The sequence below is a fragment of the Papio anubis genome, chromosome 3 (assembly GCF_008728515.1).
Source record: "Papio anubis isolate 15944 chromosome 3, Panubis1.0, whole genome shotgun sequence".
NCBI classification, from domain to species: Eukaryota; Metazoa; Chordata; class Mammalia; order Primates; family Cercopithecidae; genus Papio; species Papio anubis.
The window spans coordinates 148491718-148518774 of record NC_044978.1 but is presented as its reverse complement, the minus strand read 5'-3'; the positions used below and the strand labels follow the sequence as shown (position 1 = coordinate 148518774).

Below are 27057 nucleotides of genomic sequence, written 5' to 3'. Positions count from 1 at the left end.
AAATTTGACTTCAGAAACACAAACCAAAAGCCCGCTTATGAGTAAGGAGTTTGTGGCCCCTTGTGTACTGTTTATTAATCAATTAATTGTATTATAAACATGAGATATTGCTAGTACATCTAGGGCTAAAGCCTTCTTATGGTTCCAGAAAAAGCTGTCTTCCTGAATTTCCAGGTGAAGGGAAGGGATTCTCCTTCCATTTCCAGAACTATGTGAATGTAATACATAGGGATTTATATTGTACTTGTGTTTCAGTAAAAGCAGCCCTTCAAGCCTGTGCCATCCAGTTTTGGTGTAACTGAAAGAACATCGTACCAAAGTTTGATTTTTGTCAGTTCTCTAGTGTGTAAATCAGCTGAGATTGTGGTCTCTGGATATTTTTCCCCAAGGAAAGAGCTTGATGTACAAGACCACCACACCACACAACTCTGTATTTGTTTTGCAATAACTACACTATTTGGGGGAGTAGTGTGGTGTTTCCAGACATTCTTGGTCAGGAAATCTGGCCGCTTCAAGCTCGGTGTTGATCACAATCTATTTCTTGTGCCTCTACTCTGTGTCAGCACTTGAGACACAACTGCCAGGACAAGAGAGACCCAGCTGCTGACCTGGGGCGGGGTTGGGTTGGGGGAAGGCGGTGAAGGCAGTCACAGGGTCGACCTGCTGGAAAGCAGGTGGAGAACTGTAAACGTCTGAGTAGCCCCTTGGTATACAGAGGTAATAATTTCCCAAATGTAGTAAATCGCACTTTACAACCTCACTGTTAATTTTGATCAGGGATAAGTAGAACTGATTGTACACTGTTAACTTATTGTCCTCAAAAGCATCGTTTTTATTCTGGGTGCCAGAGATTTGGCTTGGGTGTGGGTGTTAAGCAAGGTCCACAGTGTCCTGGAGTATCTCTCTGCTGATCTGGGGGCTCTTTCAACCTCTCTAACAGGTTTTTGTGCTAATCCTGACCGAACAGATGGAGGCAGTGGAGCCCAGCTGGCCTGTCACTATGGGGCAGAGAGGGTAACTCTACCCTCAAGCCCTGCATGAAGACCCCAGGGTGGGCACCACAGCCCTTTACAGTCACTTAGCACCTACTGCTCAACATGAGCGTGCAGACCTGGTAAGACTTGTGAGTTTCAGAGAATCCCTGCCAGTCCCTGGAAATGTGGGCAGCGGCAGCTTTTCTCTCCCTCTCTCTCTTTTAAATTTAGTGGGCTTAGAGGTTTTAGCCTAATAAGGAAATTTCACACAGGATGATTTTATCCCAATTAAAAGCAAATCATAGGGACCCGGTGTGACCTAAAAAACCAGTCCTTACTGGGGAGGTCTAGTGGTGTCTAGCCTGGCTCTGTGACCAGATACCAGCCATTCCAGCCTCCTGTGGCTGCATTTCATCCCAGAAGTGAATAAGTTGAGTGAGTGATTCAAAGGTCCCATCCAGGGGGTGACAAAGAATACTGCAGGTGGAAGAAATTGCATGAGCAAAGGCATGGAGGTGGAAACCCAAATGAACAGAGGCTTAGGAGGTGTGTTTGAAACATGTTTGGTACAAACGGAACTTACAGAGAAGCCAGCTGAAAGAAGGCAGGAAGAGTTGCGTGGAGCCCCATCGGTGGGAGACCCTGAGGGTTAGCAGGACTGTGTTTGTTCTGGTAGAGATTGCAGAGGAACCCGAGAAGGTTTGTGAGCAGGAGGCTGACTCCATCAGACATGTGTTTCCAGAAGATCAGGCTGTGCTGGATAGCAGGATGGATGGCAGGATGGATGTAGGGAGATGCCAGAGGCGGCAGAGGAGAGGTCTTGCTGGGGTCTGGCTGAAGCAAGTGCAGGCCCAGACCAGTGCTTGAGGTTTTGGGCTCGTGGTGAGAGAATATGCACTCAAAGAGCTGAGGGAAAGAGGGAGTAAGGAGAAAGAAGAGCAGAAGCCACTTTCCAGGTTTTGAGCCCAGTTACCTAGAAGGCATTTGGGAAACAAGGAAGTAGGAAGAAAGGCCTATTTTAAGGAAAAGAGAATGAACTTGATGTGGATATTTTAAGGTCAAGGACTAGAAGTCTGGTGATTCTTTTTCTTTTTTTTCTTTTTTTGGAGATAGAGTCTCACTTTGTCCCCCAGGCTGGAGTGCAGTGGCACAATCTCAGCTCACTGCAACCTCCACCTCCTGGGTTTAAGTGATTCTCCTGCCTCAGCCTCTGGAGTAGCTGGGATTACAGGCGTGCACCACCATGCCCAGCTAATTTTGTATTTTTAGTGGAGACAGGGGTTTCACCATGTTAGCCAGGCTGGTGTTGAACTCCTGACCTCAGGTGATCCGCCTGCCTCAGCCTCCCAAAATGCTGGGATTACAGGCATGAGCCACTGTGCCCGGCCTGGTGATTCTTTAAATAGGTGATTGGAAATGTTAGCGAAGTTTAGGAAAGAATTTAGAGCTGGAAATGTAGAGAAAGAAATCATCTTTCTTAGTTTTTGAGGAGTAGATGCCATCCTGAGAGAGAGAGGGAGAGAGACAGAGAGAGAGAGAATCAGAACACTATAAGAATCTTCTTTAAGATGTCTATGAAATGAAAGTGTTTACTAAATACATTCTAAAGGAGAGAATTACATTAGTAAGATTTCATTATCCTGCGCCTCCCCTTAAGGCTGATCTTTATTTTATTTTTTTCCTCTTGTAAATGAAGATGAAGCCTTGCTTTTGAAAATGTCATTAGGATTCAGAGACTACAATTCCCACTTGGTAGAGGGAGTTCTTGTTCCTGCATTGTGGTGAATGGATCAAAGTTCAGTTCCAGTAAGTCACTGAAGGCCCTCAGCATACAGTAGCGCTCCCTTGGCATGGGACAAACAACTCATCTTTATTTTTTTGAGACACAGTCTCGCTCCGTTGATCGGGCTGGAGCGCAGTGGCGCAATCTCAGCTCCCTGCAACCTCCTCCTCCCGGGTTCAAGCAGTTCTCCTGCCTCAGCCGCCCACGTAGCTGGGATTACAGGCGCCCGCCACCGTGCCCGGCTAATTTTTGTGTTTTTAGTAGAGACGGGGGTTTCACCATGTTAGCCAGGCTGGTCTCAAACTCCTGACCTCAAGTGATCCACCCACCTTGACCTCCCAAAGTGCTGGCATTAACGGTGTGAACCAGAGCGCCCGGCCACAACAAAGCTTTGAGCACATTCCCAGCAGCAGCTCTTGGCTGGCGAAGCCAGTCTTTATCTCCTGTCAGCCTTGGCTTTGGTGTTGGTTCTCCAGAAATTCCCTGATTGTAAAATATCTGATCTCGTGAAAATGAAGTCAGCACTTAACCCCACCCCCAGAAGTTGAGAGGCCTGAAGGGGGAGAAAAAAACCCGTTTTCAAATCCTGCCTGGAGGGAACCTGCTCAGGAGGCCCTGGAAGGTAGAGGCAGGCTCTCATTGCCTGTCTTTATTAAATAAAGCCCTAAAGCCCTAGCCTGTGGTGCTCGAACTTTTTAAGGGATGCCTGACTCCTCAAGAATTCTGTACCATTTGAATGAGCTCTAGTGGAAAGAAAGGTCTTTGTAATATATTCAAAGTGGAAATCTTTCTTACTTAGTTTTTTTGTTTGTTTGTTTTTTGAGACGAGGTTTTGCTCTGTCACCCAGATGAAGTGCGGTGGCATCGTCATGGCTTACTGCAGCCTTGAACTCCCGGGCCCAAGTGAGTCCCCTGCCTCAGCCTGCTAAATAGCTGAGACTATAGGTGTGCACCGCTGTGTTGCCCAGGCTGGTCTTGAACTCCTGGGTTCAAGTACCCACCCGCCTTGTCCTCCCAAAGTGCTGAGACTACAGACGTGAACAACCACGCCCAGCCTCTTTCTTTCCCATTTATGAGAAAAGTGGAGCTGATGCCTCTTCCGTGGGACAGATTTCTAAAGGCCGCTGCCATGTCTCCCCTTCCCAAGCCAAAGGCATTTTTGCTGCCTTCCCCCAGCCTCTGTTCATGCATTTTATGACCCTTGTTGCTGCTGCTTTGAAAGTGTCCTAAAACCAAAAATGAAACTTGCTGTGTGACCTGATCAGCAAGAAGGAGGCTGAGGCTGTGACCCCTCTCTTAGTGTGAGGATGACATTTCTCCTAATGCCCTAGGCTTTTTGTTCCTTTTCATTCTTTTGTTCTCCAGGCCATTCTGTTGGCTTATCTTGGGTTTACAGTCAATTACAATCCTTAAATCTTTTTCACATGAACTTTTGGCAAGCTGGGTCTACTCCATGGGTGCTTACCAGCTGAGGGCTTTTTTGTTTTTATTTTTTGCAGTTTATATGTAATACTTAACCTGTATCACCATGTTCTTGATGTTGGCATTTTTTGGGTTTTGTTTTGTGGGTATCTTTTTTTTTTTTTTTTTTTTTGTATTTTCATTCTATTAGCCAGTTTATTTTTGTAGAATTTGGAACTAGAAGTGATTTTAAGAGTACTGTAGTTCATTCCCTTCAAAACTGACACAACAGCCCTGGGGAAACTGACCTGGAGTGATGGGTGCTACAAGGAGATGAGATTTTCTTCCTTATATGCTGGGAGCCAGGACAGATAAAGGTGTAGAGCAAAATGTTAGCAGAGGGTTAGGCACTGGCTAGGAATTAAGACTTGGAAACTTCGTTGTCTGTGCAACTTCATAGTGTTTCATTCTTGTCCTGTACAGTATTTCTTTGATTTCCTTCATCTGTAAAAGCAGGAAGAAAATATTTGCCATTCAGTTCTGCTTTTTAGGTATCAAATGCGAGGATCCACCTGAGGTTTCTTTCCCCGCCCCCTCACAAAGTATAGATCATTTGTTTTCCTTCCAGCCCTGGGCTCAGTACACAGATGCTTTCTCTTCACCCTTTGGGTTGGGGTTTTCTCCAGGTTGTTGCTGATCATATGATAAAGCTCAGCACAGAAGGCCTTCAGGTCCAGTACCCTGGCCTTGACCTCCCCACACGCCATCTTATCTCACCAACTTTTGCACCAACGCCCGGTAAACCGTTCCATGGGTCTCCTTGGAGGCCTTGGCCACAGCATCCCCATGTTCTGAGAAGTATTTGGAAATGGTTGTCTGGAAGGCTTCCACTTTGGTCTTGACGGCGTTCACCCTCTCCAGCACCATCTCCTGGATGACTACCCCAAATCATTTCCATCCTCAGTCTTGGGGATCAGGTGTGGATCCATGTGATCATCAGCATGCATTTCTCTTTGAGCATCCAGACTTCTGGCGTAACCATGGCAAGCAGCAACAACCTTCTCATTCCCAGGGAGAAATCCACACTCAGGGACTTCTTTCTTCTCCTGCTTCTCTGTTTCTACCTCATCCTTGGGTGGGGGTTCTGGGATGGAGATGTCCAGTGGGGCCTGGAGGGAGGTCAAGCAGCTACAATGAGAGAATCGTTTTGCAAGGCCTGATGCGGGTATATGATTTTCTGTGGCAAGAATCTGTAGAGGAATTCCTTGCCTTCTTGGGAAAGCTCTTGCCTGAAGACACGTACCTGGGTGCGGGCCTCCCTGCTCAGGCACCCACCACAAGGCTTGGCCGTGTGGCTTCAGTTGCTGGATCTCTGGTCTTCCGGCCAGTTGCCTGGGCCTTCACATTCACAGCCTGAGTTTTATAAACATATATTGAAGTTATCTAACATTTGTAACTCCGAGAATGCCAAGGAGCAATGAATAGTATTGTTATTGTTACCCTTGGTGTCGTGTGCAGTCTAAAATATATAAAGTGGAAAATAGGTTAGACTACTTTTAACTAATATCCTTTATTGGCAAAAGTTCTGATTTGCCTGTTGATCAAAATTAAAGAAAAGGAATGGTTACTTGGTGAGTGTAGTTTATTTCAAGAACTGAAGTGGTATGAGAGGAAAACCTGTTTCTACCACTGATCAGAATGAAGATCTGGGTTCTTGAACACATGTGATAAGTTTTACTCAAGAATGCAGTTAGTGCTGTAAAGCTAGTCTGGCATATTTTAAAATTGTAAATAACTGATAGTTATAACATATGCTCAGAGCCCTTTCCTGTGATTGAGCCTGGCACTCATGAATTAGTGTAATTTTCTATTCATTTGGAAATGTGTAAATTTCTATTCATTTGGAAACGACCATGAACCTCAAAGATGATGACAGGGCTGTGGCTGGGCTGCACTGTATGGTTGTGCAAGTTGGGGGCTGCACAAAGGCACCCAGCCAGTGGCACAAGCAAGGACTGAGATCCAACCCACACTTGGCTTACCAAAGTCTGCCACCCAAGAGTTTTTGTCTGTGATGGGGAGAACAGGGGTTTGACTTTTAAAGATTTGAACAAAGACTTTGTAGATTTGAGGCATAGCCTATACTATGAATTATTTTGTTTTTAAAAAATTAATTTTGATGCTGTCAAGGTGATTCCATACTGTGTCCACATATGTAATCATTTGAATCACATTTATTTTACTGCAATTCCTGAGAAGGAACAAGAGTATTTATTTGGTTAACACACTAATGGTTTATCTAAACTCAAGTTTGAACCATCAGCTTCATGAAACAGACCAGTGCTTAGTATTATCATGATTTTAATTTAAGCTACAGATCTTCTTCTTAGATAATTATCTATGCAAATGCAGGAGCAGTCTTTTGAATATTGCTTTTAGACTGCCATCTAAAGTTTTTGGTTTCTGGGATTTATTTGGAAGTTTGTTTTCATACTGTATTGTGCTTCCTGACTTAAAGACTTTTGTGTCTTATGTCATGAAGCATTTGGGGGCACTTAGAACTATATGCCATTTCACTTGTACATTAAAAGAGTTTTATCCTAAGATGAAGATTTTTTTCTTCTTTCAAAATGATTTTGCCCCTAGAAGTTTTTACCTAGTAGCAGTAGACGGTAACCTTGAAAAGACTAAAGTTTAAGAAAAATGTACTTTTAAAAAAATTAAAAATATCCTTTTTTATGATTACAAAAATACATATATATGAAAAATAACTTACTGAAAAGCCCCAATACATATTCCTACTACCCAGAGACCACCACATGTAGTCCCTTCCAGATCTGTTTTATTAATAAGCACTATTTAAAATTCTATCTCTTTTGCTGGAAATAACTAGAAGACATAATAGCTGTTCATATACATTTATTTTGTTTTTTTTTTAAAGATAATTTTTTTTGCCAGAATGCCAGAGTAGACTGGGGGTGGATGGGCGAGGGGATTATTCTCTGAGCTGCAGCGCACCCTGGTTTCACTATCTTTACAGTTTCCACATTTTGTTCAGGAATAAGATGTCCTTGAGAAGAGAAAACCCGTATGAATAGATACTGAGTTGTAATCTGTATTCAGATTTCTGTATTTTTTTTTTTGGTCATAGTGGTTCTGCCATCTCCCACTGAGCTCTCCCAACCTTTCCCCATCCTCAGCCCTCACCTGTCACGTTCAGTTACCACTTCTTGCCAGCTTTACCTTCTAGATAGTTCTTGACTTCATCCTCTCCTCTCCTTTTGTATTGCCACTGCCCTAGGTGAGAGCGTCCCTTCTCTCTCCTCAGTTGCTTGTCTGTTCTTTCATCATGATGTATTCACTCTGGGTGTGAGGTGCAGAGCCAGGCACTGGGTTACAAGGCCCCTGCCTCCAGCAACTGTCTCTTTGGGGATGAAGGCAGGTGAATGAGGCATCACCACTTCATCCTCCTGCCTGTCATCCTTCCTTTGCTGTTTTGTCCATCAAGCCCATTCTCTCCCCAGCAGCCCTGGCAATCTGTTGGAAATGCAAACCTGGCCAAGTCCCCACCTGGCAGGCCTCAGCTGTCTCAGTCTCAGCTGTTTGCTGGCAGCTGGGTCAGGCTGTCGTGGGCCTTCTCCACACCTCCCACCTCGCCTGCCTCCCCTGACCAACCGGGCCTCCTCGCCCTTAGGTGGTTTTCTCTGCCCCTCCCCTCCTGACCTCCCCTCTGTGCACGTGGTCAGTCTCCTTGCCTCTGTTGCCTTGTTTTCTAAATCATGTTATTACCTGTCTGTCCCCACTCTTCAACCCAGTGCACGGCACAGTTTCTGACTTGATAGTCTGCCTTCTGTAAAATGGAAATGAGGGTATCTTCCTCAGATTGTTGGTGTGAGGATTAAATGAGATATAATCCACAGAAAGCATGGCCTCTGGCACACAGTGGGCCCTGATAAGTGGTATTGATGCCTGAGATATTGTGTTAACTTAAATGACCGGGTTGAAGAGAAGGTGTCAGAAATTTAGGTTCCCCTGTGTGTATTTGATTATATAAAATATTGTTGGTCACACTTTCCCTACATCATATTAGGTAAAAATTAGAAAGTGAAGGCTTTTCCATCCGGCACAGTGGCTCTCGCCTGTAATCGCAGCAGTTTGGGAAGCCAAAGCAGGTGAATCACTTGGGAAGTCAGGAGTTTAAGACCAGCCTGGCCAACATGGTGAAACCCTGTCTCCACTAAAAAAACAAAAATTAGCTGGGTGTGGTGGTGGGCGCCTGTAATTCCAGCTACTCCAGAGGCTGAAGCAGGAGAATCGCTTGAACCTGGGAGGCAGAGGTTAGTTACAGTGATCTGAGATCAAACCACTGCACTCCAGCCTGGGCAAGCGAGACTCCATCTCAAAAAAAAAAAAAAAAAAAAAGGAAAAAAAAAAGTGGAAGGGTTTTATGTTTCTTTCATGTTTAACCTACATGTTGTAGGTAAAGTTTACTTGCAACACTTTGGTGTATTTTCAAGTAAGTATATTTAATCGGAGTGAATTGCTGTTATATTATGCATTTTACACTTTTTGAGAAACAGAAACTGCCTCACACATTAAAGTGTGTGTGTTAAGCAAATACTCTGATGTAGGCCTTCAGGGTACACAGAAGGGAATCAAACAGCATCCTGTCCCCAGCGTGTGGTATAGGGGAAGGACTCAGGGCTGTGGCAGGTGTTACAGCAGAAGACCAGGTGCCCTCAGGACCCGAGAGAGCAGGCCTGTGGAGGAAGGAAGGGGAGGAGACATTTGGGCTGGATCTGGAAGAACCTGTAGACACTAGTGGAGGAGAGTCAGTGGAAGAATATTCTAGAGGAAAGGCTTTGCCCACTTGCCTGCAGTGGTTGTCAGAAGTGAGCTGCAACCTGATTAAGAGTTTCTGAAATGAGATATCAAAGGTATTTATTGGGTATGCTTTTCTTGTTTTTCCATTGGGAGTGATAATATCAAGTTGACAGTTGAAAATGCTTTTCCATCTGTTTCTGTATTGGACTGAGTTGTTGTGTTCCAAGGACTAGCTAGGCAATAAATCACATCACACTAAAATTGAGTACTTGTAACATTTGAAAAGATTGTAATGTGCTGGTATTGATGAAGAATTTATAATGTGTAGAAATTAATTCCATTATTCTAACCAATGAACACTTGAATTTTGCCCCATTAGAATTTGCTCTTCATGTTGATTTTAATTTCTTTGATGACTATAGCATCTAGTGAGGCTTTCTCATTTTCAGGTGGATTTGTTTGCACTGTAATGGTGGGACTGGCTTTATTGCATTATTCATATATGCAATACATATGCACCATGGTCCCAAGACATGACTCGTGGTGGTGGTGACTGTATTTTTGAGATGTAGCTGACACCTCCCATCCCCTGGACTTCCTTTAGTTCACATCTTTATTTTCACTCACCAGTAACTGAAAGTCTAATATTTTCTTTGATTTTGAATGTAGTCAGCAAACCCAGTAGCATTACAGATGGAGTATCCCTTATCCGAAATGCTTAGGACCAGCAAGTGTTGTAGGTCTTGGACTTTGGAATATTTGCATTGTACTCACCGGTAGAGCATCCCAAATCTGAAAATCCAAAATGCTCCAATGAGCATTTCCTTTGAGTGTCATGTCGGTGCTCCAAAGTTTCCAATTTTGGAGCATTTAGATTTTGGATTTTTGGACTAGGGATACTCAGCCTGTAGCAGTTCCTGTGACTATAACATCAATAAAATCACAGTACCATGATCTGTTTCTACTCTAAACACTTCTGACATCAGCTGTGTCAGAGTTTTCTCTACACCAACAACCACTTCTCTGATTCTCTGGTCACCAACTGTGTCTCCAGTGATCAGTTAAATTCTGACACTAACTACCTGAAGTTAGCACAGACCCCACAAGTTAAGGGCTCAGTCTCACAAGACTGCCCCAAGACACCCACTGACCTGCTATAAATCAAGTTCCCACGACCTCCTCCTCAGGGTCAGTCATTTGCTAGAATGGCCCACAGAACTTAGAACACTCTTTACTTACATTTACTGGTTTATTATAAAGAATACCACTCAAGGCCGGGCGCAGTAGCTCACGCCTGTAATCCCAGGACTTTGGGAGGCCGAGGCAGGCGGATCACGAGCTCAGGAGATTGAGACCATCCTGGCTAGCATGGTGAAACCCTGTCTCTAATAAAAATACAAAAATTTAGCCAGGCGTGGTGGCGGGCGGCTGTTGTCCCAGCTACTTGGGAGGCTGAGGCAGGAGAATGGTGTGAACTTGGGAGGCGGAGCTTGCAATGAGCCGAGATTGCGCCACTGTACTCCAGCCTGGGTGACAGAGCAAGACTCCGTCTCAAAGAAAGAAAGAAAGAAGGAAAGAAGGAAAGAATACCTCTCAAGAATAGCCAAATGGAAGAGATGTGTAAGGCAAGGTATGGGATGGGGTTTTGGGGTGTTTGGAGCTTCCATGCCCTCTTTGGGCCTGCCATCCAGCAACACCTCAATAAGTTCATCCACCCAGGAGCTTCCTGAATCCCACCATTTAAGGGTTTTTATGAAGGTTCCAGTATGTGAGCATAATGGATTAAATCATTGGCCATTGGTAACTAATTCACCTTTCTCCCCTCGCAGGAGATAGGGGTTGAGGAGTAGGGGGAAAATCCCAACCCTCTAATCACAAAGTTGTTTACTCTGGCAGCCAGTGCCAATCCTAAAGCTATCTAGGGCCCAAAAAGAGTCACCTTATTAACATGAACTTAGGTACAGTTGATAGGGGCTTATTCTGAGTAACAAAAGGCATTCCTAGTATTACCCAGTTCCCTCAGGAAATGCCAAGGGTTTTAGATGCTCTTGTGTCAAGACCAAATAGTTCTTATTATATCGTGATATCACGTCAGTTATTTCCATATGCCTTACAGTTTTACATACCTCTCAAATACTGTATGTGCTCATCCTTACTTTGAGTTATGGTAGGTTATTGACTTGCTGCTTGATCTTGTGAAATATGGCAATAAGCACTTAGTACTATATCATAATTATTAGTATAATTCCCTTTCAGCATAATCGAGTCTTTTGCCATCCCTTATGTTCTAATTTGTGCATTTGAGAACTTTATTCTGCAGTGTCCATAGGCTTCACCAAGCTGTGAGAGGGGTCTATGGCACAAAAAGTTGAAGAATCTCTGCTTCAGTCCCTGGGGTGTGCTTGTTAGAGAGCATGCCTGCATTCGTTCAGGATTGGTAGGAATGTGGGGTATGTAATTGAGATGCTGTCTCTCACCTAAGACTAATCCCATATAGTCAGCAGCACACAGTTTAACAAAACCTCAGTCGCTCTTGTGGGCATTGTAATATATACCCACCATAAAAAAGAAAGGGTTAAACTGCATTCTCTGTAGGCTTTGCAAAAATATACTAAGCAGTTCCCATCCGAAAATATTTAAAATAAAAATAGCCAGACACAAAGTCTTCAGCTGTCTAGAAAATATCTTATAATACAAAAGGAATTACTACCCGTGTTTCTGGTTTACTATTTTTACAGCATCTGTTTCTTCTGCAAATATTTGTTGTATGCCCACTATACTCAGGCATTGTATTGGAGATTTACAGATTTATGGTGGTTTTCTCTTCTAAGACCTATTTGAAATACGTCTTTCTCATTACTTAAAAACTTTGAAGTCATTAGGTCATTTTGCATTGCAATCATTTATACATTGAACAGACTTATTGAATACTTGCAGTATGCCGGACAGTGTACTCGGCACTTTGTCCTACATAAGTAGCAAAATAGATAGCAATCCTACTCTCTGGGAGCTGACCTTTGAGTATTTAGGTATTTTGTGCTCTGAGGCTTAGAGGGCTGCCTTGATGTGCCATAAAAACTGCTTGACGCTCTTAAAAATTATGGGTGGCCATTAGTTTAGACCGAGCTCCTAACACACCAAACCAAAATGGAGTCACTCATGCTAAAAGTGATGTAATCAAACTGAAATGTTAAGAAAGCAGATGGATCCCAGAACAGACCAGTTTTTCCTGAAAACAGGAGATTCCAGTCTACCTGAGTCAGCGTAGCAAGGAAGTCCCTTCTGCTTTATTTAGCCCTTACAGAAAAGTAGCCTGAAGTAACCTGATGTTAACCAGTCAGCTTTTTCTATTCGGTTTCTTTGTTTTCATCTTCCAATACCTACTGTTCTGCCATTGCCTTTTGGGAGCTTTCATTCAATTTTGTAGAATGGAGTCTGCCCTGATTTATGAATCGTGAATAAAATACAATTAGATCTATAAGTAAATTTGTTGTAATTGCGTCTTTTGATACCACTCACAGACCTTGTGTATTTTGTAAGGTAGTGGTTTTCCCACTCTGTTCCTGTGCGTGTTTATGATGTCCAGGGCTGGCAGAAGGAAGGAGAGGGGCGTGTTCTGTGTCCTCAGCCCCATTTAATCAGAACATTCATATTCATATATTTGAAATTGCTGGAAAGTTGAGGGTGGGGTGAGATGGAGAGTTTTGTTGCCTACAGGGTGTTTGGAAATTTGGTCAAGGTTTGAACATGATTGGCATTATCTATTGCCTGCTGGTATGATAGAAATTATTTTTGTCATTTATTGTTCGTTCTGTACTGAAAGGTAGATGGAATAATAGCAAGCTTGTTGCCTCTAGGTACTGTTATTTTAATAAAGTTGGCAGTCAGGTTTGGTGGCTCACGCCTATAATCCCAGCACTTTGGGAGGCTGAGGCGGCAGGATCCCTTGAGCCCAGGTGTTTAAGACCAGCTTGGACACCATGGTGAAAACCCATCTCTACAAAAAACAAAAAAGCTAGCCAGGCATGGTGGCATGCGCTGGCAATTCCAGCTACTTGGGAGGCTGAAATGGGATAATCGCTCAAGCCTGGGAGGTTGAGACTGTGGTGAGCTATGATTGTGCCCATTATACTCCATTATACTCCAGCCTGGGCAACAGATCAAGACCCTGTCTCCAAAAAAAAAAAAAAAAAAAAAAAGTTGGCCTTTCCTTACCTTACAAACATCAAGGTAACAGCTAGCATTTATTGGGAGCCATTATAGGCCAGGCTCTATGCTAAACTTTCACATTCAATATTTAATTTTATCCTCAAAATGACCCTCCAAGGTAGCTGGTAATGTCTCATTTTAATAGAAGAGGAGCCGAGTTCTTCGAGCTCAAGTGGCTTGCCCAAAGCAGCGCTTGCAGCTTATTTCAGCATTCCAAGCTACAGAGTTCCCCCTAGGTTCTGTCAGCATCACAGATTCGTGGCTTCAGCTGCCTAGCAGTTAGGGCTGACTTTCTCCTGATAGTTGTGACCAGCAGCGGGAGTTCATCTCTACCTTTTTAAAGGTTGTTCTGTTTTAGTTCCTGCTCCAGATCCCTGGCTCCCTCCGAATGGAATGTTTGTGATCTGGTAAGCAGTATTGGGCTCACTCTCATTTTTGTACTTGCCTCCCTCCCTCAACCTGCACACACTAAACAGTTCTCTTAAACTGAAATGCAATTAGCAGTCCTGGCAGTTTATGCAGAGGTTGGGATACTCATCACACATTTACCAAAATGTTTTAGTATTGAGCAGAGTGCCTGATGGATCCTGATTATGCTTATAAAAAAAAAGAAAGAAACTTTGTACTTTGTTTTTGTACAGTGTTTGCAGTTAATGAAATCTATGCCTTAATTACCTATCAGAAAAGAATGAGATGGTTCTAATATGGGTTCTAACGAAATATGCGCTTCATGATAAAAGTTAGTTCAGAACACTATGATCCCACTTAAAAAAATTGGTAAAAGAAATTACCATTAAGTATACACAAAGAACTACACAACAGAAAAACCAGATTGTTAACTGTAGATGTTTCCAGGGATAATGGGCAACTTTATGTTTTCCTGTTATGTGGATGTGTATTGAACTAATTTTTAGAAACCGAAGATAATTAAAGAGTGCATTCTGCAGCTGTGTTCAAAAAGGATAGATTATTGAAAAGAGGTGAAACGTGAATATTTGTTTTCCTTGGTTCTTGAGGTTGGCCCTTTTATGCCAAGGCAGGATGCCTCAGCAGCAACTTAACGAGCCCAGAAGAAGGGTCTGACCTGGCTCCCTGGCAGCGAGGGGGAGGGAGAAAGCGAAGTATTCTCCTTGCATCTCCCCCGCCTTTCTGTTCAGCAGTAACTGTCTTGCAGCTTCTTGGTTATGAAATGATTGACCTTTCTGTTGAGCCTAACAACACCTCTACTGGTGCTGGTTTGGATTGGAGGCCCCAGGATGCAGAAAAAGGGTGTATGTAAGAGGAGGGCGCTCCAGAGATGTAAATGTGTGCTTTGTTTTCCTCTTAAAGCAAGAGGATAGGGAAGGGAAGAATGCAAGAGCAAAGCTTAACATTTTTCAATAGTTGCGCCAGTTCTGATAAGCTGATCTCACTTGTTGTGGTTTAAATACACAGAGTAAGATTGTAAGGTGCTGGCTGTCTGGGGCTAGTTCTGCCTGGATCTTGGGTATTGCACATTATGTGAGAATTAAGGTTATGATTTGATTTGAAAGACTAGGCTTTTTGCAGCTTCAGTAGCAAGTGTTCAGCGATGTTTTGCTTCCCTGGTGTTTATGTCTGGGTGTGCTTGTGATCCCCCAGCCTGGCTTCTGAGGTAGCAGTGCAGCCTTCTGGGGGACATCTCTGTTTCTTGTGGCTTCTGGCCTGAGCCCCGTACAGAGAACTTTTCTTTTCTCCTTAGTTCCTCTGAGGGAGGAAAGCCTTATCTTTTACCTTAGAAATGAAGTCCTACCCTCAGAGATCTGGTTAAAACCCAAAAGATTCCTTTGCTATGTTTTTCATTGAGATGGATTCTGTTTATAGGTAAGCAAAGCTGGCTGTGAACCCCAGAGAGCGGGCAAGGCCATGTGACACCTCAGCAGCCCCAGTCACTGGGGAGTGACTCCAGTCCCACTGCCAGGGAACTGACGTGGAGAAGACATGATGCCATGGTAGAAAACCACGTTTCCAGAGAAGCACAATCACCTCTGAGTGACATATTAGACCCGTGTGTGAGGCGTTGTGTAGATACTTTGCAAATCACCTGTGTTTTTTGGTCCTATTTCTTTGTCCACTTGTATTGTATGTGATTACAGCCCTTTCTCATTTTACACAGCAGGGAGCAGAGAGGGCATGGGAATAAGGTGCAAGCATTCAAACATGAATTGCAGTTTGGCTCTGGTTGTTAAAATTTTTTGATATGAGCTAGATTTTTATTAAATCTCCTTTTTTATGGAGAAAAAAATAGAATCAATTTGGAATCCCAGGAGGCTTTGGTGACTTTTTTTTTTTTTTAAATGTATTCATTTCATTAGAGAATTAGGTAAACCTTACATTGCACAGGCAAGGCCAAAATCATTTTGCATAGTTAAAGTGTGTTCAAGAAACCAGTCACCATTTAACCAGATTAGACTTCAACAAGGAGATGATAACCTCCAAATAACCTTCATTTAGGAAGATGACATTCCTCCAATATGTGGAAAGACAGTAGATGCATTTTTTTCTCTCTGCCACAGAGGAAGAAATTTTCCCTCTTGAGGAACCAACACTATTTCTTCCTTTTTTTTTTGAGATGGAGTCTTGCTCTGTCACCCAGGCTGGAGTGCAGTGGCGCAATCTTGGCTCACTGCAACCTCTGCCTCCTGGATTCAAGCGATTCTCCTGCCTCAGCCTCCTAAGTAGCTGGGACTACAGGCACCTGCCACTACGCCCGGCTAATTTTTTTTGTATTTTTAGTAGAGGTGGGGTTTCACCATGTTAGCCAGGATGGACTCAATCTCCTGACCTTGTGATCCGCCCACCTCGGCCTCCCAAAGTGCTGGGATTATAGGTGCGAGCCACCGCGCCCAGCCCAACACTATTTCTTTTTTGCTGCTCTTTTCCCCTCTCCTTTCTTTGGTTTCCCCTTTCCATGAAGCTTCTTTAGTCATCTTTGCTCATCCTTAAGATCCTGATGCTCCTCTCTGTAGAATCCAAGAAACCAGAGTGTCCCCATGAGTGCCAGTAAGTGTTGTCATCTGGATACGCAGTCATAAGTCTGCTTCTTCTTGGCCAAGGGTGGTTCACTAAACGGTGTCACCACTTTCATAGACTTGAAATCAGTAGGCCTGGCGACTTCACCAAATAGCCGAGCACTGAGACAAGACATGCGCAAGGCATATTCTGAAAGAGAAATTTCTTGAGTGACAAGGAGCTGGAGTCCCTGGTGTTGACTTTCCTCACCCACACCTTGTGACTGGTTTTATTTTAAGAAGGGCAGGGTTTGGTAAATGTTTGGTATCCTATTTGCTTTTATTTTTTATTTTTTAATTTAATTTTATTTATTTATTAATTATTATTAATTTTTTGAGACGGAGTCTTGCTCTGTCACCCAGGCTAGAGTGCAGTGGTGAGATCTCAACTCACTGCAACCTTTGCCTTGCGGGTTCAAGTGATTCTCCTCTCTCAGCCTCTCAAGTAGCTGGGACTACAGGTGCCTGCCACCACACCTGGCTAATTTTTGTATTTTTAGTAGAGACAGGGTTTCACCTTGTTGGTCAGGCTGGTCTCGAACTCCTGACCTCAGGTGATCCTCCACCCACCTCAGCCTCCCAAAGTGCTGGGATTACAGGTGCGAGCCACCGCTCCCTACCCCTATCTGCTTTTAATGACTTATTTGAAATGCACCCTGTTCTGCGGTTTTTGCGTTTCTCTACCCTCTTAACCTCCTTAGTACTTCTGTAGCACTTGCTTTCCCCTTTGCTTGTTTAGTCATTTATGCGCTTCTTTATTCCCTCTGTCTAGACAGATTCAGTCTTTTTTGTCTCCACCAGTTTGTTCATCTCTGCTGTAAGCATAGTAGGGATCTGTGCAGTTTGGCTGCCCTTCGTGCTGTTCACAGTTTGCCAAGGGCCTCCATAATGAAATGGATTAGGGTAGGATGGTGCTGTGGGTGGCATGTGGAGGAGGCCTTCCTATGAAGCACTGCCTTCTCTGGGATGTGACAAAGGACAGGTGATGAAGCCAGGCCTCTGGAGTCTGGCTGCCCATTAGAACAGCTAGGGTGGGGCACTTTGAAAACTGAGTGAGTGAGGGCCCCACCTCCAAACGGGCTGCTTCATTGTGGTGGGTGGACCTGGACATCAGGGTTTGAAAATCCTGGCCATTCTCATGGGCAGCCGCATTTGAGTTGAGAATCAGTGCTTTCAGTGAAGGGGCTGGACTTCGAGGACTTTCGTTCTCATCCAGATTGAATATTCAGTGATTCCATGAAGCCTATCTATGTTTGTGCTGGCCACCGAATGTTTTAAGTTTTAAAAGCTATTTTAGAAAACCTACACAATAATTTTGTATCCTTACAGTGCGATCTTCCTTTTTCTTTCTCACCTCCTCCCACCCTCTTTTAGCTCCTACAGCCATTCGATTACTTCTTTTGTGGTTTCATAGTTTTAAATGTTTGTGGAAAGGTGTTGGTCAGTCAGAAGGTTGTAGTGAACCTTTTACACAATCATTTTGGAGTATAAACTGTGTTTTGTGTTTGCATAGACTATCTCTGTGGGGTTTAAAAGCTACTAACAGCTTATGCAATTTGCCATTTCAGAACTAGGGAAGCTGAATAATGCTACTTCTGTTTTACATGGGATGAAAGATCAAGACCCAAAGGACAGAAAGATAAGGCAGAGGGGATGAAAGAGGGGCCCCTGTGTCAGGGGCTAACAGTCATTAGCACTTCACCTCTGCCCAGATGCCTCCTCAGCCAGCTAACAGGGACACCTGATCTCTCCTTGGGAAGATGTAACACATTAATCTGACCTGTTGTCTAATTGTAAGCATGAAGCAGGCATTGAGGCATTAGATCACCACAGTGTGAAGCAAAAGAGACAAGACAGACCTCTGCACAGGAGCGGCCTTCTGTGCCTTCGCCCATGTTTGTGTCCTGGCACCTGTCACCTTATATTGGAAATCACGTACGTGTGAGCCTCCTGAAGTCAGAGGGAATCATGTCTTACTCATTGTAGGAGGCATATTCAAATCTTCATGTGAACCTAGTCCTGTCAGGCTGAACTGCTGCATAATATGAATGTTTACCTGTGTCCTATCTAGATAGCGTCTGATGGTATTTTCTGTTTAAATGATTTAAGTAATAGGCACTCATATTTTCTCAAGTGTTTTGCATGAAATTTAAGGCATGTAAGATAGAGTGAGGAAATACTTGGTTTAATTTCATTGTTACTCCCTTTTTACCTTATGACCAACAAATACAAATAACTACTTGTCAGTAAAAACAAACCTCAAATCTGTTCCTTCTGGAAAATGATTTCATAGCATATTTTTTGTTTGAAGTACTCATTTGAACTCCTTACAATGAGAAAGCATTTCATTTAAGGGAAAAAACACAACGTGTCCGGCCATATTTTTGAAGTCTTAGAATGTGTTACTATCAAATAATGGGAAAAATGCTAGAATTTTCAATACACAGTGCCTCAGATTTATTTAATATTTGTTTCTTACTAGTTGACAAAAAACAAAACAGCAAATGTAAAGTAAAATTACTTTTTATTCTAAATACTCTTTCAGGAGCTCTTTCCTAAATCCTTGTGAATAAAATTACACTTGCAGTGTATTTATAATCCTTTATAATCCCTAAATCCTTAAAAAGCAAGTTGACCCAAATGTTTAAATAAGGACTTTATTTATGAACTGAATATTTCTGATTCTCTTGGGATGTCATTATCTGGCTACATATGAAACAGTATTCACTTATGCATGCTTCAGAAACTTCATACATTACTGTGCATTTGTTAGTATGTGAACAAAGAAACTTGTTTTGGTTGTGAGCAAAATGCAGATTTGTTCTCAAAATTGAGTTTTAGTATAAACTCAAATAGGTCAGCAGAAGAAGAGTTTAATTTTTATGTATCTAAATAAGGCCTCTTTCTTCATTAAAAGCAAATTAAAACCAAGCCCCACACCCTTATTGAATCTGTCCCAATAAGATGCTTTTTGGGTTCTTGTTTGTGCAATAGTTGATTATGATTTACTTTGTCTGCAAATGTCTGCAAACAGAAATGACGTAGATACTATTGCTCCGACAAAACTAAAAAAAGATTTTCACTAAAAGTACCCAGATCATATCAGTGGGAATAAATCCACTGGCCTCGGTGTATTTGCCCTAAAAGGATCTGTGTTTTTGCAGTAAATATTGTAATTGGAAGTATATGTTCTTTTAGACTAAAGTTTTACTTGAGGACAGTTTTCAGTTAGGCATGTTTATTTTGGGGGTTTAGTATTGTCTTTCCCCTTATTTATTTTTACTTATCTGTATGAGCAGAAGCTACAGCCAGCTCTCTCAGCCCTTAGCCTATTCTAAGTTGCTGACTCCTTTTCTTGAAGATGGGGTGTCCCCTTTCTGGGCGTCTCTAACCTCATCCTTGCCTCCCCCCGCAGGCCTTTTCTGCCTGCGATTCCTCAGTTTCTCTACACCTGAAATGTTGGGGTATCCCAGGGACCTGTCTTGGCTCCCTTCCTTTACTTTCCCTCCCAGATGTGAGCTGCTCGTGTCCAGTCTAGAGCCCCTGTCTTGGACTCTAGGCCCACTTACCCAGCTAGATGCCTTTACTTTCGAGTCTTCCTGGTCTTACTCAGCGTAGACAAAAGCAGAACTCATTGCACTGTCTCCCCAAACCTTCTCCACTCTGCACTCCCTCTGTGAGCTAGTGGCACAGCCATCCGCATAGAAACCTAAGCCCGAGCCCTGGCACCATGCCCCGTCTTCAGTGTCCTCAGCCCCCCAGCCAGGGCACCACCAAATCCTGTTGGTCCTGTTTTCCAGAATCCTTCATTCAGCCTTTCTCTCAGCCTTCAGGGCTTAGTTCTCAGTTCAGGCTCTCAACATGCCCCATCTCAATTACTGTAAAGGATTCTAACTAAACCTCTTCCTCTGGGCAGGGACTCACTTACATTCATCTCACATTTTTGAATCCCTGGCTCTGGCATCTAGAGATGCCTAGAAAAATGTATAGAAATCAAATGAAGTAAATGACTCAAGTCCTCCTTGCAAATAGGTGAGTCTAGGACGGAGTTATAAAGATAAAGAATTTAGGATTTTATCACAAGTGGACATTATGCCTCCATTTTTTAGAAAATAGTGCCCCAGAGGCCGGGCGCGGTGGCTCAAGCCTGTAATCCCACCACTTTAGGAGGCCGAGGCTGGTGAATCACCTGAGGGCAGGAGTTCAAGACCAGCCTGACCAACACGGAGAAACCCCATCTCTACTGAAAAAATACAAAATTAGCCGAGTGTGGTGGCACATGCCTATAATCCCAGCTACTCAGGAGGCCGAGGCAGGAGAATTGCTTGAACCTGGGGTGCAGAGGTTGCAGTGAGCCGAGATTGCGCCATTGCACTCCAGCCTGGGCAACAAAAGCGAAACTCCGTCCCAAAAAAAGAAAGAGGAAAAGAAAACAGTGCTCCAGGTCCGTTCTGGTAGAGGGTTTTATAAACTTACACACAGGTAGAACCCGTTTTTTCTTTAGTCTCTTAGTATACTTGACTAACTTAAAGTAATGTTTAAATGGCATTAGGTTTTTTTAATTATTTGCAATTTGTTGTTGAAACTATATTTGGCAGTATGCCCTTTGCCTTCAAATGTTCTGAAATTGTTAGTCTTCTGATCAGGATCCCAATGATTTTTGTTTTTAGACCTCAGTTATCTCCTTTATATCTGTATTACGCATAACTTCTTGGTGCTTCTGAATGACAGGGCACACCTTACCCTGAGCGTGAGAACCTTGAGCTCAATTGTGCCTGAATACTAAAACTTACCAGAGCAAGGAGAGAGAGACTTTGGTCTTTGACTAAAGTATGTCTTTTTAAGATTGTGAGAAAAGGATAGGAGAGATTGGTCCTTGGAAAAACTATCACAGCCTCTATCGTGACCAAGTTATGATGTATTCTTCAGTTTCTTCTGACCCTGGGAATCCAGGGAACAGTCAAGTGATCTACTTTGTATCGTCTTTTTGTTTGTACCATTTCCTACTGAGTCACCAGTAAATTATGTGACTTCACACATTTTCTCTCCCTTTTGATATATAATGAAAGACATCACCGCTCACTTCAGATGCAGCGGAAGACGCAGCATGTAGAAACGTCAGGTATTTTCATAAGCCTCAGAGGACTGAATGAGGTTTGAATTTTCTGTTCAGAGTGGGGTTAGTAATTGGGAAGAGTCACATGACTTGTTAAAATAATCTTATATACTTGCTTAGAAGAGTGGCAGGGTTCTTGTATAAATTGATTATTTTTGTTTGACAAATGTTCTTTACAGAAATCACTTTTTTTTTTTTTTTTGAGACGGAGTCTCGCTCTGTAGCCCAGGCTGGAGTGCGGTGGCGCGATCTCGGCTCACTGCAAGCTCCACCTCCCGGGTTCACGCCATTCTCCCGCCTCAGCCTCCGAATAGCTGGGACTACAGGCGCCCGCCACCACGCCCGGCTAGTTTTTTGTATTTTTAGTAGAGACGGGGTTTTACCATGTTAGCCAGGATGGTCTCGATCTCCTGACCTCGTGATCCACCCGCCTCGGCCTCCCAAAGTGCTGGGATTACAGGCGTGAGCCACCGCGCCCGGCCTACAGAAATCACTTTTACCAGGAAAATCTTATAAATTCTTTTTTGGAGAGTCACTATGGCTTTGTTGTTGTTGTTGTTGTTGTTTTTGTTTTGTTTTGAGACAGGGTCTGTCACCCAGGCTGGAGTGCAGTGGTACCATCTTGGCTCACTGCAGCCTCCATCTCCTGGGCTCCAGCAATCCTCCTGCCTCAGCTTCCTGAGTAGCAGGGACTGCAGGCGCACACCACCTTGGCTGACTCATTTTTGTATTTTGTGTGGAGACGAGGTCTCGCCATTTTGCCCAGGCTGGTCTTGAACTCCTGAGCTCAAGTGATCCGCCTGCCTTGGCCTCCCAAGGTGCTGGGATTTACAGGCGTGCACTAACATGCCCAGTCTAACTGTGGCTAAGTTTTTACCAGGCTTCTGTTGTGAACCATTGGCAAAGATGTGAATGAAACCTAGACTTCCTATTTTCTCTTCTCTCTGTCCTGTCTTCTTTTTATAATTGACCAGCAGTTTTTAGGCCTCTGCGTGATGTATGATTATTTGGCAGTATAAAAGTGGGCTATAACCAAGCGAGTGCTAAGTGCAGACAGATGCTTGACCTGTTGAAATTTTGGCTATTTTTTTTTGAGACAGAGTCTCACGCTGTCACCCAGGCTGGAGTCCAGTGGCGCAATCTCGGCTCACTGCAACCTCCACCTCCCAGGTTCAAGCAGTTCTCCTGCTGAGGCCTCCCAAGCAGCTAGGATTACAGGCACCCACCCCCACGCCCAGCTAAACACGCCCAGCTAATTTTTTGTATTTTTAGTAGAGATGGGGTTTCACAATGTTGGCCAGGCTGGTCTCAAACTCGTGACCTCATGATCTGCCCGTCTTGGCCTCCCAAAGTGCTGGGATTACAGGCGTGAGCCACCACGGCTGGCTGAAATTTTGGCTTTTAAAATCATTTAGGTCTCATCAGGAATCAATTCTTTAAAATATAAAACTTTCCTAAAGATTTTTGACTCTTTGTAGATAAAATACCTTGAAAGGATAGATCATAATCTTTATGGCAGAGAGATCTTTAAGGTGTATTTGATATGAAATCACAAAGAGAAAAATCTTTCGAGTCATTGGGTTTGGGAATTATGTCATGAACACTGAATATAAGGATACTCTTAACATTTAAAACCACCTCCTTTACTGTATTTACTCCTTTACTCCTTTGACCTGAATTGGAAAGGGGATTTTTAACATTTCTCTATAATGTTGTTAAAAAGACATTGGGCCTGTGGGTATTGGGCCTTAAATTGAATTTTCCTTACATAGAAAAATGGAAAAAATTGGTTTAGGTGTTAGGTTGTAACAAAAAGTAGGCCCTTTTGAAGATTAAATTTATGACTGCCTTAGCCTTGTTTAACTCCATGCCTGGCCACAAATATTAGTGTTGTGGCTGTCCATCATCTGAGCAGTTGCACAGCTGTTCATTCACTGCCATGCGGATTCATCTTTATGTCTAATGCTGCTTTGAAGAACCTTCTCAGAGGTTAATGATGAGAGGATGTAGCAGTAGGGACAACACCATGGCAGATGAGATCTTTTAGTAGATTCTTTTAATCATGATTTTAAACATTAGAAACCAAAAGCTTTATAGTCTCCTTGTGAAGAAGCCCTGGTGAGCATATTTGCTGTGATAATATTAGTCATGAGTTGCTCACTCCTTGATTAAAACCTCCTAGGTTTGTTGACATACTAGTCACTATTCACCTGCTAGGAAATATAGGACTGAGTTGTCATGGAAGGAAATAATGGTGCTGGGATTTGAATAAATAATTTATGGATAATTGCAGAGCCTTTGTCGTCTTCATCCCACCATTTATTAAAGAAGACTTTCCAAAGTATACTGCCATGAGATCTAGAATAATTGAGTCATGTTTTGTGAACCACGTTGGAGACAGACTTCTCTGGGAGGCCACAGCTTCTCCAGAGGGGACCTTTAGCTTTGGAGTGGGACCAACCTGGGCTTGAATCCAAGGCCTGCTAGGTTGGGCTGTTTGTGTCCCGGGGCTGGTGGTTGAACCTTGCAGGATGCTGTGGGCATGTAAATCCTCTAGCGCAGCCCTTGGCCTGTAAGAGGTACTTCGTAAGTGTCCCCCTTCTCTTCTCTGTGTAAGCTGTGTGTTCACCTCCCATGGGAAGACATTCCTAGTCCCCTGCTGTGGGTTCCTCCTCCAGTGCTCCGCAGTGGAGTAGCCAGCAGTGCGCCCCGAGAGAGCATGGTGCGTTCATTCCGTGAGTGCCAGCCACACTGCATGTTCCAAATAACACTCTTCCCTCTCCCGGCAGGTGCCTGAGATCATCAGCTCCATCCGTCAGGCGGGGAAGATCGCCCGGCAGGAGGAGCTGCACTGCCCTTCTGAGTTCGATGACACGTTTTCCAAGAAGTTCGAGGTGCTCTTCTGCGGCCGCGTGACAGTGGCGCACAAGAAGGCTCCGCCAGCCTTGATCGACGAGTGCATCGAGAAGTTCAATCACGTCAGCGGCAGCCTGGGGTCCGAGAGCCCCCGCCCCGCCCCGCCCCATGCCGCGCCCACGTGGAGCCAGGAGCCTGGGCGCAGGCCCATGCGCAAGTCTTTCTCCCAGCCTGGCCTGCGCTCTCTGGCCTTTAGGAAGGAGCTGCAGGATGGGGGTCTCCGAAGCAGCGGCTTCTTCAGCTCCTTCGAGGAGAGCGACATTGAGAACCACCTCATTAGCGGACACAATATTGTGCAGCCCACAGATATCGAGGAAAATCGAACTATGCTCTTCACGGTAAAATACCACCCAGCTCGTGCACAGCCCCAGTGTGCCGTACGCGTTCAAGAGAAAATCTCCTTTACGGAGTGAAGATTCTTAGTCAGTTGCTTTTGATTTATGTGTGAATCCATATATTTTCATGCTGAACAATTCTATTCTTAGGATAAGATCCTTCCTTTAGCCATAAGCCTTTACAGTCATCAGGGAGAAACAGAGATCCATCTCGTGCCCATGTGTCATTTTTATTTCACCTCGTAATTATAAAGACACCTTTTCAGTGTGGAAAGAACAGTGAAAACGTGTAAATAAAGCCAGCAGAGAGATTTTAAAAATAAATATGAATTTCAGAGGATATATTTCAACAGAATCTTTTAGTTGGAAAACACCCTCTCTACTATTAATATTTTTATTTATGAAACATTTACCCTTTGCTAATTAGGATGAGTGGCTTTGTGAGTGACATTATATTTGAAATTTATACCCAAAATGAAATGTTAATGTAGCCAATTGCTTGCTTTTTTTTTTTTTTTAAATAAGAAAAAAAGTTAAATTGACAGCCAAATGCTAGAAAAGGACTGGATGGGGGTGGCTGTCCCAGGTGGGTGGGGTTCCTGGTTCCATGCTGACCTGGGCTCTTCTGAGTGGGTGTGCCCTCCCTGGGAGTCCCCCCGGTCTGAATGGATGAGGTGTGGAGCTGTCCCAGCAGCGAGCCCGTCTCTGACAATGGAGGAGCTAGTTTTTTCCTTGGCCTCCTCTGTGGCTTAATGCTGACTGACATTCTGTAGAGAACAAAATTACCTTAAATATAAAGTCCCCTTTTTGTGTCTAATTTAGGACACAAGTGAGATGGCCAGGGGGTAAAAAACCGGCTACCTAGGTTAGTGAAGTGTGGATGTGTGCAGGTTTAAAACCAAGGAGGTGCACCCAAGGGTAAATAGGGCTGAGGTTTTCATCTTTTGACCATTAATCTAGTGTACCGAAAAGAGTAGTCAGATTTGTGCTTTAATTTGTGATCTCTGTATTTTAAAAAAACTTCCTTGGTGACATTGAGAAAGCTGCTCCCTGCATTTATTTATAAGTACTAACTGACTGCTGTGCTAACGTCCCTTGCCACATGCTGGAAATGCAACCGTGAACAAGACAAGTATGGTCTCTGCCCACATGGAATTTAGATTCCAGTAAAGGAGACAGGCAACTGAGTGCACAAATAATTATCTAATTATAATTGTGGTAAATGCTGTGGAGGAGAGGTACAGGATGCCTGAGAGCATTTCCCAGGGTAATCGGGAAAGGCTTCTTTGAGAAAGTGATTTTCACCTAACATAAGATTTCGTTGTGGCCACCTGGGAAGGTCTTCTGGGCTCATAGAGCAGCAGATGAGAAGGTCCTAAAGGCAGGGATGGCGCCTGGTGCCTGGAGAATCCCGGAGGCCTGAGTGCCCCCTTTGCTTAGCATTCTTCCCTCAGTTGTTGCGGTCTTACCTCCTCTTGCTTCCTCTAGGTCTCTGCTGAAATGTTGACATGGAGGAATAATTGTATCAGTAAGGCCAGTAGCAACCTCACTTCCAGGTTTTTTGCTTTATTTTTCTCCATAGCACTTTTACCATTTGATACAATTACAAATAAACAAGTAAAACATTTTATGTCCCACATGCCCCCAAGAAGATAGGCTTCAAGAGGGCATGGATTTTCATGTCTCTGTTCACTGTTGTTGTTGCTAGTGCCTAGAGCACAGCTGTGCTCTGTAGACACCTGTTGGGTGAGAAATAAGTCCGGATGGCTGCACTGAAAACAAGGAAGGATGGTGCGTAGAGATGGGGCTGGGGCTGGAGGCAGCCCCACGAAAGTTATGTTCATTAGGCACAACTTTATGGGTCTCGGTCAGGGTTTGGTTTTTATCCTGAAAGGAGTGGGCAGTCACTGCATGCTTTAAAACACAGTGTGAAATATCTTTGGCTACAGAGCCAGGATACTTGGGGGAGGGCAAGAGTAGGGTGGGGAGGGGAGTGAAGCTGTTGTGGTAGTCCAGGTGAGAGATAGTAGGGTTGTGAAGTGCAGTGGGAGTGGAAGGGACAGACATGCAGAAAGTCAAATTAATGGGATGTATAATCCTTTGGATGCCATGGGGAAGGAGAGGGATCTCAGGAGCCCCACCCAACTTTAGATTCTGACTTGCTCTTTACAACCCAGCCACAGCCAAATAATAATGTCTTGGAGCCTCTCACCTTATGAGATTTTCAAAGGTTATTTTTAAAAACAAGTAAGGACTGTCTTCACTATGTAGGTAAAGACAGTGACTTGTAAAGAGGCTAAACATACTCCAAATAGGTATTTATTGGTTGTTTACAAATAAGGAGGATATTGTGTTGGCTCCTACTCTAGAGAGAGACACAGTCTAATTTAGAAAGATGTTGCATGTTAAAAATGAATTAGTTTTTCATCATCCTTGGTCTCCATGGAGGGATGAGAGTAAAAGGCTACCT

The 27057-nt window shown here is 43.7% G+C and overlaps 1 protein-coding gene and 1 pseudogene across 9 annotated transcripts in view; one reads left to right on the top strand and one right to left on the bottom strand.

Annotated features, from left to right (window-relative positions):
- Positions 1 to 27057, top strand: part of TBC1D1 (TBC1 domain family member 1) — a 244012-nt gene that overhangs the window by 95509 nt on the left and 121446 nt on the right. For all 9 annotated transcript variants that reach the window (XM_009206662.2, XM_009206659.4, XM_021938348.2 and 6 more), the window contains one exon: positions 24126 to 24590. In XM_009206662.2, the coding sequence (XP_009204926.2) occupies positions 24126 to 24590 (465 nt within the window). The remainder of the gene's footprint in view (positions 1 to 24125; positions 24591 to 27057) is intronic.
- On the bottom strand, positions 16067 to 17607 carry LOC103884323 (annotated as a pseudogene).